General features: G+C 47.3%; 1 protein-coding gene across 2 annotated transcripts in view; it reads right to left on the reverse strand.

Moving 5' to 3' along the window:
• Positions 1-482: 482 nt before the first annotated feature.
• The window catches only part of LOC104257976 (H(+)/Cl(-) exchange transporter 5), a 41029-nt gene continuing 19355 nt past the window's right edge, over positions 483-22156 (reverse strand). For both annotated transcript variants that reach the window (XM_059824627.1, XM_059824628.1), the window contains exons 3-13: positions 15775-15926; positions 13423-13522; positions 11731-11915; positions 11005-11127; positions 10298-10504; positions 9375-9455; positions 7947-8489; positions 6539-6725; positions 4714-5112; positions 2107-2323; positions 483-1279 (exon numbers count right to left, since the gene is read on the reverse strand). In XM_059824627.1, coding sequence (XP_059680610.1) covers positions 1189-1279; positions 2107-2323; positions 4714-5112; positions 6539-6725; positions 7947-8489; positions 9375-9455; positions 10298-10504; positions 11005-11127; positions 11731-11915; positions 13423-13522; positions 15775-15926 — 2285 coding nt within the window. In that variant the 3' untranslated portion in view covers positions 483-1188. The remainder of the gene's footprint in view (positions 1280-2106; positions 2324-4713; positions 5113-6538; positions 6726-7946; positions 8490-9374; positions 9456-10297; positions 10505-11004; positions 11128-11730; positions 11916-13422; positions 13523-15774; positions 15927-22156) is intronic.

The raw sequence follows: 22156 nt of genomic DNA on the forward strand, positions 1-22156 counted from the left end.
TTTTATTAACAGGAAAATAATTTGATAAGATCGGGACAGGGACTCGAGGAGCACAGACGTGGAACGAGTTACTCGGCTGACAGTGGTCAGGAAGGGCTTTATTGCATAGTCGTTGGCAAGAGGAGAGACACCGAGCGGTGCACGTACGTAAAGTGGCAGTGCTGCCAATCCTAGAGCCGGGATCCGGGCCTGAGTTGGGTGCGGGGCTGAGGAGAGGAGCAGGGAACAGCACACGCATCCATGTAAACGTCCCGGGCGCGGGGCTCTCCGGTAGGACATCCTCAGCCACCTAAGACACTGCTGATTAAGGAAGAGGTCAGTTGTGCAATATCTAACGTGATCAGAGTTTACCGGGAAGTGCAGTAAAGGCGGGGCAATAACTTAGGGCTCGGCCTTTGCAATTTTAATTACATGCTCAAGGGAAATCAAGGAGAAGAAATCCTTAGGGATCTACCTAAAAAAGGGATCACGATGAGAATACAACTGTTAACTCCTCCTGCCTCCTCCTCGGGGTTCTCCTGGCAAGGCAGCGTCAGAGTAATTAAATACATTCACAGAAGATTAATCAAAATAAGCATCTTCCCAATCAGAAACTGGGCCCAAGTTTAAGGAGATCTGGTCTTCCCGGGGTTTTGTTTTTGTGGGTTTTTTTCATTCTTTCCGCAAAACATCCTCAGCTAGCCAATTATTTTTTTTTCCCCTCTCCTATTTTGACTTTACAAGGTTCTTATTTTTACCAAGTGGCTAATTGGGAATACACCACCCCTGAGTTACAACCGTATCCTTCTGCCACCACCTGAACGCTGTGTGCAAAATCATCCTTCTTCACAATTTCTGAAGGTACAGACCTTGTCTTTTCCTCCCCACGTTAGTAACAAGAGTTCAAATAAAGTAAGAAGAGGAGATAGAATTCTATAGCATTTTGCTTTTACTCCTTCATGGAAACTTTCCAATGCAACTTCACAAAAGCAACGTAAATAAAGTCTTTTTTTTCTTCTAAAAGAAGATTATTTTCCACAGATTATGTAGTGCAATCGGTTATCTGGTAGAAAAAAAATTATCTTCTTCAGCTCCATGGAAGGAAATGCTGAAAACAGTTCCATGGTCTCAATAAAAATAGGAAAGTATATCCAGGATCGTCTATAAAGTTTCCTTTGTGTTGAACACACGATACCTACTAGTCTGCCTTTAATTGAAGAGTATAGAATCTGGGTCCTGGTTAGCCAGCTGTGCAATGTGCTTTAATACATCCTTTTTGGTAATGATCCCGAGTAGCTTCCTGAAAAATGAAAACACGTTTTTAGTGCATCAACACCCACAGAAGGTATCCTTGCTCTCACAGAGCTTCACGGAGGGCAATTTTAATGCCTCGCAGGAGTTGAAGTGCCTTTTTGGATCACACAAAGCATGGCGCTCACAAGCCCCAACAGAAACTCTATCAGTATTTTACACTAAAAAAGGTAAGGAGGTTATAACCAAAAGACAAATATTAATAATTATTAACACCCACCTTCTCCGAAAAGATCAACCTGAACGTCTAGGGCTGCATTTTAAGTCCTACTACTCTCAGTAGCTATGCTTTCAAAAAGGTGCCGAAAGGCACGCCAGGAACGAGGGAATTAGGCAGAACATCTGCTGGGGAGCGATGCTGAGCCGTGCGGCTGCCTGTCAGGAGCTGAACGCATCAGCTGGTCCGAATGCACCACAGCAGGGAACAGGGAGAGAATTCCTGCTTGTGCCACGCTTCAGGGCACAGATCGCTGGGTTTCCATCTTTGCCCTCAATTTCTTCCCACCTCACCAAACACACTGTTTCTGATCGACACCAAAGCGAATTCAAGCAGTTACACGATATGTGTGGCCAGATTTGAGAGGAGGCTGTGAGCCCTTTCCATCAGTTTTAGAGACCCGTCACCCTATGGAGCCGTGTCTTCGCCTTACAGGCTCAAAGAGGCTCAGGGGTTTCACGATCGCTTTTTTCCAGGTAACAAGAGCTCCAGCTGATGCTCAGTGCTCTACACATCAGAGGCCTTTGTTCACTGGAAGGAGAGGAGGTTCTGACTCAGGTCTACAGGCAATCCTGGGACCCCGGGCTCTGTGTTCTTACCCGTTGTGAGTAACCAGGCACTGGCGCAATCCCAGCTTGCGGAATATATCCACGACGATTTCCATGGGTGTTTGGTCCGTCACCGTGAAAGGACTGAGGTCCAGGATGCTCCTGAGTTTCAGCATAGAGGGGGAGCTTGGAGGCAGCGGAGGAGAGTGGTCAGTGAAATAAATAATTGAAGTGCTCACGATCCCATCCTGCTTCTTGCGGGCGTTTTCTGGAAGAAGAAATATTTTATTAAATATCATGCTTCCTTTCCTTTTCCAAACTGAAGGGCATACCTTTTTCTCTCTCTGCCCGCATTGGGATGGCCTTAAAGGTCCATTCCTTCCCTTCACCTGCGCTGTTTCTCAAGGCAACCCATGACCCAAGGAGGGTGTGATATGTTTCCATCTTATCTTCTAATAACTACAGCATAACCTCAAAGGTCTCCAAAGTTTCACCCCAGGGGTGAGACCAGCACACGCTTTGCCTAACGTCAAGGCTGCCATGCATCTCAGCATTTTGCTCTGGCCATGTAAATGCAAGTTCTGGAGATCTTTAACTTCCCAGTTTTAAGAGGAGGTAGATAAAATGCTTCGCACTTTTATCAGTCACCGATTTGGGTCCCATGCAGAGTAGCTAAAGAAGTATTTTTAAAAGCGCTTAACCTACTGGCGAGGGTCCATGCCCATGACTAGGATCAAGAATAGAAAACAAGTTAAGTACTTGCCATCACTCAAATATTTACACTAGTGCATTATACTCCTGCTACACAGGCAATTCGGGTATCTGCCACATTGCAGCTCTGATTTGATATTTGCATTCCAAGACTCACCGGGAAGGGGCTAGCCCGGCAGCCCAAACACCAGACTGGACATTCAGAGCTGGCCATCAGAAGCTAAATCCCGTCCTGTGGCACACAACAGTGCATTACTGTGCATATCTTGGGGAAAGATTACTCTTAACGAGTCCCTGGAGATTCAGACTAACACAAATGTAAGAATTCGTGGTCAGACCACAAAGCAGCCTTACAGAGGACGACAACGCGCATAATTATAATACGATAGTGCATTTTTTCCTGTATTTCATTTGATATTGTCATAAGCATTTGGCCAGATACTTATCAGAAGAACAAGAGCAATATTCACGTACTCCAAAAGACTGTACGACACATCCTAAAACTGACACTGAAAACTCACCTTAAAAGAGAGAGGGAACACACAGGGTTGATTCATAGCTGCAGGCAACTTAATGATAAAATCTACTCTAGCTCTGCCATGGGACAAAGCTAGCTCAGGACCAAGCCTTCACACCACCCGTACAGAAAGTCATCAAGCTTGAGCTAAGACAACGCATTCAACCCCGCGCTGGAGAACGCACCGCAGAGCTCAATCCTCCGTGATCATGCTGCTCCCACGATCACTTTCTGCTTTCACCCAAGGTAACTGCCACCCCCCTCCCAGTCAGCGTGCTCTCACCCGCTCCCTTGCACCAGCACCCGTGTGCCCCCGCCAAGAGCCAGAAGAGGGGACTGACCTGCCGGAGCTACCCAAGCAGGGAGGGGAGATGTGTTTTCGGCTGCATCAGCTCTCCCATCCCGCTCGCCACGGGGCCTGCACGAACTCTGCTGGTGCGGGCGTAAGGAAGCGCGTGAGCAACCCCAACTCAGCCAACCTTGGCACGGATGCTTGGAGCCTGAGCTACAGCTGGACACAAACCGTGTGGACTCAACTTCCATGAGCGTACGGCTTGGTACCCCTTACACCCAATCTTCACTCCAGTGCAGGCGCAATTTTTAAGGACTTACATGCCCGTGTACCTCTCAACCCTAACAGACACATTTCTCATGCTTCATCAAGAGAAGACATACTGTCTCGCCCAAGCCAGCAAGAGACAACATGACCAGAACTTCCACTTGGGTCTCATGCTGGGAAACAGCACTAGCAGGTTTCTAAGAAACTGGAGAGCAAGAGGAACCTAAACGTGCCCTAAATTGTAACATGGCAAGGCTGTTTCCAAAGGAGCTCAATTCACATCACAGATGGGAACTGCATCTGAGTGATGCCAGGACAGCGTTTACCAAGGCCTGCCAGCACCGCACACCACCTGCCTCACAACCACCAACGCTCAAGTGAAACAAGTGAAAGACCGGGCTGGCTTTCAGCAGTGAAGAGAGATGGAAGACTTTAACATCAGTATCGGTATTTATCATTTTGACAGCACCACCTCAAAAGTGACCCAATATTCAGTAAATGGACCAACCAGACTTTTTTCCTTAATGAAATAAATTCAGGTTTGAGACATTAACAGTTAAGAAAGCTTTCCACGTCCAGTCATCCACAAAGTCAGGAAGGCTTAGCTCTGGCTGGCAAGAAGTCTCGTGCTTCACAACCATGCCCTAAGGTTTATGAATTCCGCAGAGCCATACTAATTGCACCAGGCAAGCCATCCTGTCCTTCGCGCTCAACGCATGCAGATCCCACGCTGCCCAGGGATGGAGATGCAGGCGCCAGTAAGCACAGCCACCACCACTACTGGGTGTTTAAACTCGTCAAGTAAAGTACAGCTGGTGCCATTTAAGGCCTCTGATGGCATCGTTTATCTATGCAGTATCTTGCCTCTTACCAATTGAAATGATGAGGTCTCTCCTGAGGACGAATCCAACAAGCCTCTGGGACTCCCGTGACACCACCACTGGATAGCCACTGTACGTGGTTTCATTGATAATGGTCTCAACATCTTCTACGGTCATGCTGTCCTGAGTGATGACAGTCAGAGGAGGATCGTTCCTCCGTGGCCTCATTACGTCCATCGCAAGCGTCTTGTGCGAGAACTCTTCCTTGGCTTCCAAGAAGGGGTAGCCGTTGAGGCGAATATGGGCATCGTAAATGCCTTCCCGCCCAATGGCATCAGCCACCCACTTGCTGGTCATGGCTGCTGCCATCAGAGGAACGATGTATTCCAGTCCACCAGTGAGCTCAAACATAATGACCACTAGCGACACGGTCATTCGGGTCACCCCACCTGCAAACCAAACACAGGAAGACAGATGACATGAACAGGCAATTTTGCGGGTATCCAGGCAGGAGAGCTGCTCTGAGGTTTGCTACAGCTGTCCTCTGCCAACGCATCTAGAGAACGTCTTGTGGCAGCAAGAGGTTGTACTATTGAACTCGAACTCCTACATCACATTCAGCATCGCAGTGGACACCAAACACAAGCAGAACACAGTACTGAAACCATCCGCCCCTTCCAGAATATCGTGCCATGGGCTGGCTTACAAGGGTTTGTGCTACATGGTTTTGATGGGTCTTTCCCTGAACTCCAAAGCAACCTTAAAGGATGGCTAAGTTTCTCTCGCATTACTTAGTTACCTGCAAAATAATCTGGCCGTGCCAGAGAAGGGCCTTATAGACACCTCCATAGGCAGATTCATGAAGCGCAACCTCTGACAGGCTGTACGCAAAAGGCAAATGTCATTATGACATCCTCTGGTTACTAGCGTTAATCCCCCTAATAGCGAGGGCTTCAGACAACTTAGCTTTCAAGTTTGATGGCTTTCAGTCAGACATTTTGACTACTGTTCATTACGCTTTTGTAGGTTTTCAACACTAAAACAGTTGAGGCGTTTCAAGAGAAAACAGATGAGTCTTCTTAAATATTGACATCATTTTTTAATAGCAGCATTTTGTCTTGGCGTATTTTAATTATGTTTTTGAGATTCAAGTCCTAAAGCTACTCCCAAATATTTTAGAGGAGTTTTGCTCCAATAACCATCTCCTAAAGGGGCACGTACCCTTTACTACTGTCTAGTTGCAAACAGAACAGTTAATGAAGCAGAACCATATTTATTTTTCATCAATTACATGCAAACAAGAAGGTTTATCCCCTTTAAAAAGACCAAAGATAGGTTTTGGTAGCATGCTTTTATTGTCCCCAAAATGAGAGTTTCTCTTGACACAGTGAAGTAGTCCCTTAAGAGTTAAATGTATTATTCCATGGAGGAGAGGACTGGGAATTACAATGAAAGTGAAGTTCAGTCACGTGCACTCAATTTCTCAAATTCAGCCAAGCGGAAGAAGTGTTACCAAAAAACAAAGCGCTTGAAAGAAGAGTTGCATCATAAGATTTAAGGCCAGAACAGGAAGTAAAATGAATTGAAACCCCACAGGAAAATCTCAAGTCCCTGGCCACTCTCATGTGTTCTAGCTGCCCATTCAGGAGACTCCCCACTGAAACCTGTCATGTCCAACGACAGGTTGGTGCTGGCAAAAGAATGCAAACAGGATGAGAAACACATTGCACATTCTACTACTACGTTTCCTGTTCTTGAGATGAAGCCAGCTTCTACGGACCGCGAGAACAGCAGCAGCATTTCACTACTATGCTTCTTTACCTGGGCCACCAAGACCCAAACCGCAGCTTGGACTTCGGAAGATATCTTGCTTACCTAGACACGCCGCAGCCCCAACCATTGCGTAGAGGCCAGGAGTGATGCAGTCAGCTCCTTGACTGCACCAGCCGCTGAAGATGGCCCAGTCGTGGTGGTAATAGGCCAGCTGCTCCACCGCTACTCCGAGCAATCTGCCTGCTATAGCACCCACCGCCATGCTGGGGATGAAGAGACCTGAAGGGACCTGTGAAAACACGCCTCGGTAAACACCCCATTTCTCAGACATTTCGAAGACCAGCAACGGAAGCTGGAAACAGGACTGAGATAGAGGTTACGCTGAAGTTAAAACTGGCACGGATGCCTTGCTCTATCACCTCTGCCCTTCCTGCAACCTCATGCTCTAGAGTCTCTGCAACAGAGTTTGAATTTACTTCTTTCTGAGCAGAAAGACATAGCCACACAAGAAGTTAGTGTGGACCAGAAAAAGCTTTTTTCAAAAGCTTATTTCCCAAAAGAATATAACAAAGCTTCACCCGCACACCGCTAACACTCCCCCAACCACAGGAGTACGTGTTTATTGCAGGCACAGGATTTCCCCACTCTGCTGGCTTCACGTACCGGGAGTGGAATCATCCTTCTTCCCTGGCAGAAATTCAAACTCCACTGTGAAAGTGAGGGTGCCTGGAATTAGCACACACAGCACAAGTGACACCCAGCAGAGCCACTGCCAGCAAGTTTCACCTCTGCACTTCAGCTGTTCCAGGACTCCAAAAGCTCCTGTTCTTTGAAGTCAGAGAATCTCCCCTCCTTTCCTTTACACATTTGTCATACACCTTTCTCACACACTGTACATCTTTCTCACAGACTTGGTGATTGCCCTTGAATGTCAGCGACCACCTCACGGCCACAACGATGTCCAAACCTCTGTGGTGGGGTCACCTTTCTGGACGGACCACTCAAGCACTGCGGGGCAGTGGGAGATGCTCAGCTCCAACTGCTGAACCCCACTGCAGGGAAGTTCAGACCTAGGCAGTACATCCACGGCTCGGGAGGCTGCCACCGAACAAGTTCAGGACTGTCTGACCAAGAACAGCTATGATAAGTAAGCATTTTCAAATTAAGGTTATCAACTGCTGTGCAATTAGCTATTGCGTATATATTGCATATATACCAAAAAGGCTTAAGACAGGACAATTTAGAAGCACTCCGTGTTTGGAAAATGGGACATGAAGCCCTGAGACACCAGCTTCAGTGACTGCATCTGGCGCCAACACTCAGGCGAAAAGGTTTCTACTGCCCTCAGTTACGAGCAACAGAGCAAATAATTGCAGTCTATCACCTTGCCCCCTTCTCAACAGAGCTTGGGAAGGAAAACATGTCTGTTTATTGGGCAAATAGAACTCTAAGATGTGGGGTTCCTGCAGAGGATGAGGAGAACGTGAGCTCCTTTACAGGCAATTCTCACCTTCATGCCAAAGGTGAAGATCGTGATGAAGACTTTCATTATAAGGGCCAAAGCCAGCTGCCACATGGCGGTGTAAACTCCTGGGCCAGCAGCTCGGTCTGGCAGGTCATCCCCTTTGGTGCTGTTGAAATCATTCACATACTCGCAGAGCTTGGAAGAGTCCAAAATCCCACAGTCATTGAAGAGCTCAGAAATCAGCTCGCTGGTGCTCATTCTGGTGTACTCGTTGGGAAAGGCCAGAACGGCTGTGATCGCAGTCACTACAAACACCTCCAGCACAGGGTATTTACCAAGCTTCGTCGTCTTGCGTCGCCTGCACCAGGCAATGTTGCTGCGAATGAAGAAAGCTCCCCAAAGCCCACCAAATATTCCCAGAAGGATGAATGGCACAAGCTCCAGAAGATGCCATGGCATGTGAAACTCCACGTAGAAGAGAACGAGGCGGCTGTTCCCAAAAGGGTTGATGGAGCGCAGGGTAAATGCAGCGACCAGAGCAGCGAAGAAGGAGCGCCACAGTGTCTTGAGAGGGAAGTAGTAACTGACCTAAAAAGGAAAAACAAAGCAGATTCAGTCACTTTAACACTTGTCATGACACCGATTGCTGCCCAGTAACAAAAATCCCCACTGCATGAAGCAAGGACTGAGATCAATGTGCACTGGGCTACGTACCCTCCTCTGCAGCCAAGCACTCCAGGCTTTGTTCTGAGCTCCCGTTCAATGCGGATTGCAATGACCAGGATGGGTCCTGGCCTGCATAATTCCAATGCAGCAAGTGCCCTCTATGATCCCTGAAGTGGAGGCAACTTACTCAGGTAATAAAAGCTGTTACAAATCAGCTATGAGCTGAACCCAGAGAACTATTTGCCTTGCGTGCTCTGCAAAGTCCAGAAGTGCAAAACAGTGCTTGCCATAGCTGCTGCCACAACTATTGCTCAGTTGAGCAAACCCATCCCATTCCTCCTCTGAGCTAAGCCCTGAAGCAAGCAGCAGTGATCCATTGCATGTTTGGATCAAAAGAACAAGGATTAGAAGTTCCTTGGGAAGAAAAGGGGTTTGATAAGCCAGATAAGTTTGTTCCCTGGGACAGAGTTATCAGGAGAGAGTGGACACACGGAAAACATGACAGAGGCTGTGGCTGTGAGCAGTCAGTGTTGCTGAGCACGGACAGAGCCAGGGAAACCAACAGGTTTATTGCAAAGCTATGGATAGATATCATCCAAAATACATTCTCCAGTATTCGTAAGAATTACCTGAAACCCCAATAAGCTTTTAGGTTGCTTGGCCTTGTAAATACACCACCAATCAGTATTCAACAGGGTCTCCTTTCCACACCCAAGCAGTTATGAGTGGACTGTATTTTTAAACCAGCAGGGTCAGTTCTTGCAATAAAACAGCTCGCCAAGAGCTAATAGAAAATGCTGATGTTACCTCTTCCAGACTAAAGAGCACTCCTCCGATCGGTGCACCAAAAGCTACAGACACACCAGCAGCTGCAGCTGCTGATAAAACCTAAGAGAGAAACCAAAGACAGTCAGACATTTTCAGCCCCCCTCCAAACCTTCCCCCTTTTTTTGTTTGTCTTTACTTAAATTTGTACAATTTTTATCTCCAGCGAGTGCACAGTAAGCCAGGGTCTGACCTGTTTTAAAGACAGCAGAGAAAAGATGGCATGAGCCAATTCCCTAGGGAGAAGGGCTGCAAGTAGCTACAAAAACATTGGTGTTAACATTTCACAGTCCCACCCCCAAACCACTAGAAGTGGCCTCACTGGCAATTACCTTTTTCTGTTTCAGCTGATTTCGTGCTATGCTTTCACCTTAGATAAAATTTCAGTAAAACAAAATAGCAGTCATTTCACCTCCCAGAAAACATTGCCTTTTGCCACGTTTGCCTGTCTCACATTCACACCATTTCTCAGAAGAGGGTAACACAGTGTATCTAGAGATGCCGTGGGGCCACTCAAAACCCTACCAGCCCACTGGGTGGATTCTGTCGGGTTTGATTTAGCAGAAGGTGAGTTGGCCAATGTGATACTACACATCTCACATTAACCACCCTCCAGTGACTTGTCCAGAGAAAAGCCTTATAGCACTGTGAAGAAACACTCACAAGCTTCACCTTAGATGTTAGCTCAGTTCTAACACCATACCCATCACCGTGTCCCTGAAAGTGGAGCCCTTCATTCTGCTCCTATGGCCAAGTCCAGGTCCCTCAAAGAGTCCCAACATAGTTTATGGAGCGGCATGGCAAGCACAAACAAGCCTTGCAGAACTGGGTCCGCAGCAGGTTAGTGCCAGTGAACGCTCCCCACACTACCTCCCCAGTTTGACAACATCGGTGTCTCTCCGTACCTCTCTGCGCTTTGCTTCGTTCTTCCTGTATTTGGTGAAGAGATGACACAAGATGTTTCCACAGCAGCAGGCGACGTGTACCAGGGGCCCCTCTTTGCCCAAGCTCAGCCCAGAGGACACCGCCAACACTAAGGTGATGGTTTTGATGATCAGCGTCCACTTGCCCAGGTAGCCTCTAATGATGAAACCACTTAAGATAGTTTTGATCTGGAAGTCAAGCACACAAAGCTCTACAGGCTTTCATTCAAGCCCTGGTCAGAGCTCCTGTTTTACTAGGCGCTCCCAATCCTGCCCTCAACTTTCCCCTACAGCTTTCAGAGTCCCTCCCCAGCTATCAAAAGTAACGTAGAGTCGGTAAAATTATCCCTCCGTGCAAAGGCAGAAACAGCCATTTGAGCCCTTCCTTCAGGGCCACTATCCCTGCTTAAGAAAAATCCAAGGCTAGCTTTTGTAGCCTGTCTTACACAAACGGTGTGCTTTTGTTCGTACTTCCTGCAGTAAATGCCAAAACATTTTAGTTTTTAAAGGGACTGCACGCAGACTTAAGTACTAGGCACATTTCAGGAATAGTTTAGAAAAAACCCCACATATTAAGCCACCATCTAAAGTGCAAGAAATTATTATTTGATAGCAGGCATGCGTAATCCTTGGATGGTGGATCCCTACCCCACCTTAAAAAAACCCAACCCACTTTCATTCTCACTCACCTCTGGGATCCCTGAGCCACAGGCATAAGGAGCAAACCCCTTCACAAGTAACACAGCAAGAAGGGAGAATAACAAGGCCCAGATAACGTACATGAAGTAGTTGAGGATATATGCAAAAGCCCCCTGAAATGCAGAAAAATTTACCCAAATCAGATTGTTTCAACTGAGATCACATCAAACCTGCGCGCTGAAGCAAGCACACAGAAATAGCAGGTAATCTCACATACAGTTATGAGTAAGTCTGAGGTTTCAAGGGCAAGTTACGTTTGCTGGGTTACAGGGGTATGAACCAATAATATCTCCAAAGACCGTTATATCAAATAGCAAGCAAGGTGCACAAGTAGCTTGGTACTGGGGTAAGTGTTGTCCCAGTCAAGCAGGCTGCTCCACTGGATAGAGCTGCCAGAAACGCAAGACTTGAGCTCATCTGGCATTCCTCTAAAACGTTCATGGGCAAAATATGCTTCAAGCAGCAAGTCTCAGACACACGACTAAACCACCGCACTTGGAAATGTGTCCATGTTTTGCTTCCCCTCCGAGGACAACACATAAGTAACTTGTTCGAGTTTATTTACACCCTTGGAAGACCCCAACAATGAATGTTAAAACCACCGAACCACCTAGAGCTTGCACTTCTGGCATGTACATCCAGATCGCCAGCAAGGGACGACGCAGGCTGGGGAAATGGGACATTCAGCAGCAAAACCAGCCGTAGGCATACGTCACCTCTCCATGGCCGAGGATCAGCTGGGACCAGCTCTTCCACTCGGGACACTTGTCTCTGTCCGTAAAGGTTGTGTTGGATTTCCAGCAGCAGTGCTCATGGTTAAACCAGAAGCCTGCTAAACACACTCCTTCTTTCAAATCTGTCATCCAGTGGGCAGAAATGTCTATCAGACCTGCTAAGGAGCCTAGTTTAAAGAGGAGAAAAAAAAGAAAATTTAATAATTGCCCTATGCAGACTCAAGTATCTGAAGGTTACAGTCTGCCCTACTAATTTTTAACTCACCTACCAACAAATAGAGCAGTACTGATATTTTTGCCTGCAATTAACTTCTGTTCTATGGAGAGCTAAATGGGAAGATCTGCTTAAGTATATATATTGAAAAGAGTAGGTCAGGAAACAAAGCACGCCTAATAATATTTCAACGGTTGACTATTGCAAACTGCGTTCAAACCACCCTACATCACTAGAAATTAATTCTTCTCAATTAAGCTGAAAGAGCACTTATTAAACATAGCACAGCAAGTAGTCAGAGGCAGAAAGGGACATACTGCATTTCTGGAGGACGCAGACAAAACGTGTCACTGGTCTCCAGCGCTAGAGCTGGAATCCAGGAGTTACACTAATAACCCTAAGACTGTGACAGGAAAAACTTTGAATTTGGAGAAAATGTTTCCAATCCCAGTTTAAAAAAACAAACAAAACCCAACCAAACAAACAAAAAATGGAGGGGAAAGTTACAACAGTGCCAAGTGAAATAAAGCAAGCAGAGAGCCAGTACAGAAAGTAATTCAGATTTTAAAAGAGGAATCTTCAAGCAATTCCTTATTCTCTGTTAAGGACAACTCCTACAGTCTCCAAAGATAAATGCTGCCATCAGCTCTGTTCTCAACTAAAACACCACATCAACACAGAGGCCAGGAACAGAGACCTCCGATCTGTATGAGCAAGTGCTACCACAAGCTCCAGAGGTAGCAATAAACATTTAGCAAATCTTCCTGTTAATGAAAAACTGGCTAGCAGCTTTCCTATGTAAATATTAACAGAAGATTTAATTTCATTCCTCATGATGAATGCTTAGCTGCTTTCTATTGGGAAGATCTGTATCCAACTGATTTACTTCTGCTGCACTGGGTCCAAAGTTTGCTTCTGAAGTCATTTAAAAGGTCTCAGCCAACCAACCTCTTAAAGAAGCCTGACTTCCCAAGAAACACCTCTCACTTTTTATATCTAAGTATAGTAGGGAAAAAAAAAAGAAAAGAAGACAATCTTGCTAGCAGTCCTTGGCATTAACCTCTCCAGTGTTAACAAAGAGCGTTCAGCAAAGATGATGTACAGCATGACACTCTCCTCTGACCCAGCATTTTGATCTGCTCTGCTTTGATGAATTTTTTTATTTTATTTCAGAGCTCTACACCCGCAGCAGATTCAGAGCAGTGTCCAGGACAGCTTTCGATCTCAGTTTTGTGTCTGGGTATTTACACAAACACGGCCTCAAAGCATTTAAAAAATAATTCTCCGTAAATTGCAAAGCAGCAGCAGAGCCATCAACATCAGCGCAGCCCCTCGCACAGCCCTTGCTCCAGGGACAAAATCTCCCGCTCCAGTGATCTGCCAGGGTTTGTGGGAGGAATCGACACTGATGCTGCAGTGCAGAACCAGGACTTAAGCTTTAAACTGAGGTTTGCTCTTACCTGCCAACAACCCAATGAGAAGCATCAACAGCCAGCCAGAAAAGGCATCGCTCACGCTGTGTATCAGTGCCCATGTGGACTCTTTACTTCTACTGGTGATCTAGAAAAGTTTTTTTCAAAAAGAAACAACAATCGCTTAAGACACTGCTCTACTTTGGTGTAAATGCTCTAAAAACTACATGGTGACGTTGTTAGTGGAAGATAGCCCCTAACATTCAAAACAACAGCTATCGCGACATTCTGCTTTGAGGGGCGAGAGAAAAAGGCAGTGTCTGCTCTCACAGCTGGCACAGTAAACGCAGCTCTGGTTAGGAGATGTACAAGAACGATCTATGATACTTCCATTCTTCCCAGCAAAAAAGAAAGTATTCGAGTAATGCTTTCTTCCTAGGTGTCTTCTGCATAAAAACAAGACAAAATTCATCCCTTAGTCTTTTAAAGCCAATACTTGTTAGTAATAGCAAGTTACCAATATCCTGATGCCACGTGCAAACCTGAACACTCAAGAAACCCTCCAAGCACTTTGCCCCCAGCAATTTATCAATGCCACCTCGCGGGTATTGATACCCACCAACCGTGAGAGCAAACAGCGGTCACCAGCATTTCACAGTCTCCAGCTACTGCCTCGACATCTGCAATGCAAACTAGACATTGCTTTGAGCAGAGGAGACTCTGCCAAGCACTGCTCAGCTGGACACGAGGCGCATTGCAGGTTTAGTACCAACACAGAGGAATGGTCAGGCTGGGAACCAGGCTGTGCTGGTGGCCCTGGAAAGTGGGACTCGGAGCCGTCCACGATGCCGCAGCAGGGTGAGCTCCTCTGAGGCTCTGGCCCTGATCTGCCTGCGTCTGGCAAGGACGGCTGAAGCCTGTCAGTCTCACTGCTCTTGACAGGCAGACAAAAGGGTGACCGAACAGCTATTGTACGCCCCGATTACCCCGGCTGCCTTTCCAAAGGGAAACATTCCAGGACACCATGATTATTCCCAGATAAAAAGGCACATTGATGCAAACAACTAATACCCACTAAATGAAGAATAAATAAAGTAAGAATCCTTTCTGCCAGAATGAGCATCACTTGGGGTTTTTTTCCCTCTGGATTTTTGTCTTTCAGATGCCACACTGATCATGAGTAGAACTGCTACTGAATCAAGGCAGGGGTTGGGGTGGGTGCCAAAACTATTTCCTTTATATTTCTTTTCATTGGACCAACCCTACACCTCTTTGGCCAGCAGTCACTTCTGCCTCAACCTGATTTCAACTTCTTTTGATAAAGCCAGACGCGGTCTTTTTATACAAGCATCTCTCTGCAGATAGGAAATAGATTGTCCTGCTCCACGCTGATGGGCATCATCTCTATGTACATGCATTGTGCATGCGGGCATACGTGTGAGAAGTCTTTTGGGTTTGTACTCTCAGTCCACAGATGGGAACAGTTTTTTGGGCAGGAGGTAGTGGGGGCATGGAGCCCCTTAATAGGGTCTGTACTTGCTCAAGTTTGGGCATTATACTGTATTGTATGTACTCACACTGAGCAGGGACTGCGTTCAGTTCGTGCCCTGTTACTAAGATACAAGTCGTTTTGTGAGGCTCAGGAAAAAAAAAAAAGAATATTTTGGGAAGCAAACAGACAAGTTGAGTTCAGTCATCGCCCTACAAGAGTTCTGCCAGCAAGGGTTTCTTGTGAATCAGGAGCACGTGGGGGACATCGGTACTTTATTTAAAGCATCCCTTGCTTTCTAAGTAGATTCCTTTAATTGCAGAGAGCTGTGAAATCCCACGAATGAATTCTGAAAGAATTGCACTTAGTTTTCTCAAACATGCAGCACAAAACAATTCCAACAGAAAGAGCATCATTCGCAAGTGCAATTGTGTGAGCAGAAAAATAGCCTGTTTCTTTATCAATAAACAGGATCATGGGTGCTTAGATTCTTCCATTATAAACCGTGCAATAGCAATGTAATTCTTCCAAATAATGCATGCACTTTCCATGAGTAGGAGGGCAGGTTTTGCAATGCTTCAGAGTTGAGCAAGTTTAACACGGCATAAGAAAATGTGCCATTAAGGCATTTAAGATGTGTATCAGAAATCCACTAAAGCTTTTTAAATAAACAAAAGCCTTCAGAAGAGAAGCAGCAGTTGATAAACTGCAACACGTTCAATTTAGCATTCCTTTTCCTCAAACTAAAGATCCTGCGGAGAGGCTCTCAGTTCCCATCTAAGGGCAATCCCTCCGCCCTAGGTGTATCTCCAGTTAAATGCCTCCCTAGTCCAGCAACCAGAACTAAGATTAGCTCTAGAGAGTTAATTATTCTGCCTTCAGTGCCAGCAAGGAGTAGTAAGAAATTTTACCTCTCTGTGCCTGTCCCGGTCCCTGGACTTCTCTCGCACCCAATCTATAGTGTTAAAATCTTCGTAGGTCCCCACACCAGGAAGAGGTTCCTCCAGGAAATCCATCATTGTGCTCGTGCCGTTCATCCCTCCTCCATTATACGAGGAAAATCCTGGGGAGAAAAATTGAGCATTTCTTGGTTTTCCCCCTTTTTAGGAAAAAAAAACCATCACCAAAACACTAACTTAGTCAGAAACCCACAGATTTCAGTGGAAGCAAACAGCTAATGAGCTGTTCCTTGAGGTAAGTATGCCAAGCAAGCCTCCCAGGGATGACCTGGGCAGTGCAGGTATGTCCTTCCCCAGCTCCAGCAGTTTTCTGCATGAAATGCATGTGAAGGAGGGAAGGATGCAACTGATACCCCCTCCGTTTGCACCTACAGCCTGCCTCTGCCTTCTGCGTCCGGGAAGACAGCACAGCAGCGAGACGCAGTCGTCGCACTCTGCATTTGGAGGGGGCAGAGAAGGGAGCTGTGCAACAAGCTGTAAAGCAGCAGGGAGTTGCACAGATCAACATCCCTGACATCTCAGCTCTGAAGACCTTTTAAAACAGTCTTGTATGACATATATTGCTGGTCAGAAAAGGAGAAGAGTAAGGTGCTGCCAGCCAGCTAACACGCATGTTGAGCCATCTCAGTAAGCGGCTGCCAGCCAGCAGCAAACCAAAGAGAAGTAGAGTACAGAAAATCTACGAGAAGGCAGTAAGAGACTGAAGTCCTCAGTAGCCCATTTCTCACCTAAGCTGGGACCCCCAGCCTTAAATAACCACAAATCATTCACTTGGCAATCCACAGCACACCAAAGCCACTTATACCCCGTATGCCCCGCAGAGTTCACATACTCCTAGTAATCCATATTAGTAGAACATAAACCATGCACATTCTTCCTCCAGCAATACGCTGCTACAAAGAGCTTCCAAGGGCGTACATATGGAGATATGGGTAGGGAGGCTGGCTTTTCAGACCTGGGCAGGAGAGTAAAACTAAGCACGGTTGTATAAGACAGTAAGCGTTTATAGTCATCCAGAAGAAAAAAAAAAAAGACGCAAAAACCAAAATCCAGTCAAAATTGAAAGGTGGTGGGGAAGAGGAGTATTAAAACTCCCATACAGAAGAGTAATCTTTAGTATTTCATTTAGCATATTTAGGTTGTAGATACAACCAGGGCAAAGATGTCTTCAGATGGGGAGAAGTGTGGAATTCAAACAAGTGCTCTCTACCCCATCATCTAAAAGCAAGAGAGGGGAAAAAAGACCTGTGATGTCTTCCCAAACGCATTTCCCAGATTGGCACAGCAGCCTCTTCACAGAGAAAAAGCCGCGGGAAAACAAAATGAGTCATGTAGCATAACTGACAACTACCACAAAATAACCCACTTAAAAAAGGCTCCTTGCTTCATTCGGGACAAAAAAAGCTTAACTGAAGTTCTCCAGAGGTCATCCCAACTGGAGAGTGCACAGACTGTGAGCCCCACCTGCCCGACTTGCACTGTAAAGAAAACGGGGCACATTTGTTAAGAGCCTCGAGGAATTACTCTGTTTTTAACACCATTATTGCACTTACGAGGCCGACAGCTTGGAAATACACAAACTGGCATCAACGCTTTCAGATATCACGTTCAAATATCCCCACTGGAAATCACAAGCACTGTTCTACAAATCTGACAGACCAAAACCTCCTTGAATAAATCATCCCAGTAACAACAGACAACCAGGTTTAGCACGTACAGCCCTGAGATACCTGCAACTCCTCCTGCAAGCCTGCTTACCTGCATAAAGCCGTCTGGATCAGTGCTGCCTCACAGCCTCTCGAGGCAACGACCCCTCTGAAGCAGTTATTTGATAGAGGGGACAAGACGAGGCATCATCCCAGTCAACCACAGCTCAAACAAGTCACACCTACAGTTTGGAGCTGCAGATCTTCACAGCAAAGGCCACGGATGTGGAGACCGTGACCACAGCAGAACAACCGAACCAGGGAGGCAAGCCAAGGTTTGATCCAGTGCGTCAGCTCGATGGTGGCACCGGGCTGCAAGCATGCCACTACCTCCCAGACAGCACCACATCCCAACACCCACCTGGGCCACTCTGTGGCATGCCAGACATTCTCACCACGGTCACCAGCTTGCTCACCTGGGTCCAATTCCCATTTCCAGGGTCCTCCCATCACCTTACAGTGGACTTTTAACAGCCTCGCTTAGATAGCAGCTGCTTTTCTTGGTAAGTTGAAATATAAATTTGGGGGTGGAGAGGTGGTTCCTGACTGTTGTTAACAGCATTAAGGAAAGCCAGCATCCATCCAGGCATTTGGTTTAGCTCTGTCCCCAGACAAGGGAACCACCACTGCCGCATCACTTTTAGAGCGCCTTCAGATACAAGTGATGAGATGGCTCTGGTGGGGGAGTCTTGGAGGCTTTGCTAAGTGTGGGTGATGGGTTTCTACCAAGTCCAGCGATGCAGAAGACTACTCTGAGTCTACCTTGAGAAACAGAATATGAACGACTGTCTCCCACACACTCACCTCTCAAAGCCAAGCAGCCCAGCCAGAAGAGTTTGCTTTTGTTTCTACAAGAATGACCAATTCTTCTCGAAGCACAACAATTCCTGTCTCCATGCTGCAGACACCGGGCTTTCACTACCTGTTCAATTTTATTTTGGCACACCTACCGCAACCTTTCCTAAAGATAAAAAGATATAGTTGTCCTAAAAAAAAAAAAGTACTAATAAAGCAGTGTTAAACCTAGTTAACTGAGCCTACTTTGAGAAGCATTTTCTGCAAGATGAGATCAGGGTCATTCCTTGCTCACTCTTCTGGAATAACTGCCCAGACCAGCGACTTTTAGCTGTCCTGGGAACACTCTCCCAGCTCAGAGCTGCCACAGAGCAAAATGAACAAGACCCCGAGGGCACAAACTCAGCACACAGCACTGCCCCACAACGCAAGAGGGACTGCCGGTCATCGCTTCCTCAGATCTACCCTTTTACACAGCACCGAAAGTCCCACAGGTACCAGCCCGCACAATCCCATCCACACCACAGCCGGCAGCTGCACAGGGGATCTCACGACGAGGTCCAGTGCGGAAGGGATGGTCTGGCTTGACTTGCACGCTCGGGACTAGCCAGGTGCAGTTTGGAGTCTGAGCCTGCTCTCCAGACACGGACCCCATTCAGCCCGGCCTGCCGTCCCTAAAGCAGCTGGGGTTTATATTACAAAATCAGAACCTCAAGGTCTCCAGCCACACAGGGCAATTTCACAGCCGTGTAAGCGGATAGGCTGTCCTTTTGACAGAAGATAATAAGAAAATGCTCTTACATTTTTTCCAGGAGTAATACCGAACTATAAAATGGCTGACAGCCATAAATATTTATCAAGATCATATTTCCTGCCTCAGCTTGTAGCAAATCAAGGACCCTTGGATAACCAGACAGGAATAAAGGAAGAAAATGAACTCAGTAATGCCTTGTCAAAACACAATCAAGGTGATCGTACAGGCCTCTGCGGTTCCTAATGTACGGATCTCTAAATCACTATTTAAGGCCCAGAGACAGCAAGTTAAATGCGACCCTGGTAGAGAAGTACAGTTTGTCTTTTAAACACAGGTTTGTTAGCGTTTTGATCACCTCTTCTCCCCAAGATGGGTTAATGCTCCACTTCAGACAGTCTGCCTGGCTAAAAAAAAAAAAAAAAAGGCAGTGCTTGTTAAAGTTACAGGCATCTGTCATTTGCAGCACAGCAAACCCACAGGGCTTTATTAATTGTCCTGCCAGCACAATTTGATGACAGCAACAGCACCTGGGAGAGGTCTGCCTCCGCACCGCTTCCCTTGCTCTAGCAAATCTGGAAAAAGAAAGGGTTTTGCAGACAAAAGGGAGACCGGCAGTAAACAACCAACCATTACACAGCAGAAATCCAACAGACCACCCCGGCTGCTCACCCGGCCCAACCACCCCTTCATCCGAGCGGAGAAGCGGGAGCAGCTTCGGAGTCGCCGCCAGCAGTTTGCTGCCCCACAGCCTCTGCAACGTGCGCCCACAGACAGACACGTTCCCCCTTGGCTCGCGTCCCCTCTTCCTCCCTGGAAAGGGTCTCCTCACCCTCGCTCAGCCGCTCCTCCTCCCGCGGGAGCACCTTCGGGAGCCCGTCCGTCCCATGGCCGCGTGGGTCGAGGGACGGCAGGCGCTCTTTCGTCTTACAGCGGCACTTGCTGCATCCTTTTCCTCCAGACTCGGCCAAAGACGAGCCCGCAGCAGCGCTGGGCCCTCCCCGCACGCCTGGCGTGTCGTCACATGAGCCGGCCCTTGCACCTCGCTGGAAGGGGCAGGATTTGAGCGGCACGGGGAGAGGTTCACGCTTGCAGGCAGGCAGGCAAGGACAGAGGAAGCTGGCTACATCCAGGGATCGTGACTCCCGATGCGCCCAGAATGGAGGCTGCACCCCGAAGCTGCGAGCGGAGCCGCTCAGGCAGCACTCAGGATGTTTTAGCCGGCAGAATATATTCCCTGGGACTTGCCGTGCTGCACAGACTTGGTGCTGCAGACAGCTGAAGCTGACTGTGCAAGGGCTTTAAGATGGAGAATAAATAGCTCGTTGCTAATGCTGTTTGCTCTCATAAGCACTAGAAGTCAGGCAGGTTAAAGCTGTGCACTCAGGCCTCCAGATCCCCTTCACCCCGACAGTCCAACCCCAAAGATCTGGCAAACCCGGCACTTAACCACCTCACCCACAGTCTGTCCGTGGGGGGACCCCCAGACACGAGCACCCAGCTAACCACGTCAGACCGGCGATGCTCCTGGCACACCAGCCTGGGACAGACCCCGCTCTGCACCCGCACGTTTTCAAAGGCCGGGACCAAGTCAAGCTTCAGCACAGGGAAACACGCGTTTATCAATGGAGTTTCCTGACATCGGTGGGTCAGCCACAGACGTACTGAAAAAACCCTGTCTTTTCCCACCTAGCTGACATTTTGCTTGCTCAGTAGCAATGCTCTCTGCTCACCGTCTGTCCAGGAGGCAGGCAGGCACTGAGTTTTTCTTTTGTCCTCTCTGCATAGGCAACACTTCAGAGCGCTCTCCCCAACCCCTCCCGGGCCCCACGAGCGCTCTTTATCTTGCCATTCAATGTACATAAGAGCTCAAAGGGGCTGGTGATTAAGTTCTTCTGGCTCCAATTTGCTAGTGATAACTTGTCACTTAAACATTGCCTGGCCAGTCCGACACACTACACCCCAGCAAACGCTGACTTTGGTCTCACCCGATACGCTGGCCGGAGGCCGCTCCGACAACCGTGGGTTTCTGTCTGGAGGTCAAGGAGGAAGGCGGCTGAAGAAAAAAGCCAGGGGAGATATGTCCCAGCTCAGGGATCGATCTCAGAGGTTGGCCCTTTAGCATTTCTAACGGATGGGTCAATTAGTCTAACCTGCCAGCGGTGCAGCAGTTGAGTGCAATCCCCTGGCTAGCAAACCAAGGAAAGGCATTTAATCCTTCTGAGAGGAGCAGCCAGCTGGCCAGCCCCAACACTGCAGCCAGCTACGCCACCCACCTCCACCTCCCACTGCATGGAGCAAGTATGTCTGGAGAGCACAGACAAGGACAGGGCTAGTGGATAAAACCATAAATCCATACGAAACCAAGCTTCACTAACCCTGCTGCGCTTTTGGGTGTTATTTGTTGCTATTGCAATTCTCAATTCTTGCCCTTAGAGTTCAAAGAGAAAAAACCTTCCTAAATCCTACAGCAAAAAGGAGACGTTCCAGCCATTGAAACATCTTTAAGTCTTCCTCCAAAGGAAGTGGGGAGGACAGTCTTGCCTTTGCTCCCTGCAATTTAAAGCACATCCAGAGACTACCCGTAATGCCCAGGCATTACATCTTGTTCCTCCCAAGCCTGCTGCAATGAGCGGAGAAAGGGCCACTAAAGAAAAGCACAAAATAAGCCAGCATCGCTGCCTAACTTATACACCCAGCCAGAACTACTTTATCCTATTCAGGGGAAACCATTTGTATTTTAATAGTTTTGGAAAGGGATATCGAGGAATTAGAAATCAGTACAACTTACCCTCATAACAAACCACTTGACAGAAGCAACCCTTCACTAGGAGATATCATTTGGTAAGGCAGCTGTTCCAACAGAGATTTTGCTAAAGGAATCAGGCCTCGTAAATCTTATATTTCTTCCAAAAAAAGAAAAACAAAATCAACAGTCTGCAGATATAACCTAACTGACCATGCACTTGGGTGCCCATGAAGCTTTGGACAGAATTTTCTTCAGAAGGTCTTAAGCAAATTAAGCTCTTGGAGAGTAACAGGGAAAGTTTTCTCACAGAAAAGCAACTGGCTGAAGACACAG

The sequence above is a fragment of the Gavia stellata genome, chromosome 14 (genome assembly GCF_030936135.1).
Source record: "Gavia stellata isolate bGavSte3 chromosome 14, bGavSte3.hap2, whole genome shotgun sequence".
Classification (NCBI taxonomy): domain Eukaryota; kingdom Metazoa; phylum Chordata; class Aves; order Gaviiformes; family Gaviidae; genus Gavia; species Gavia stellata.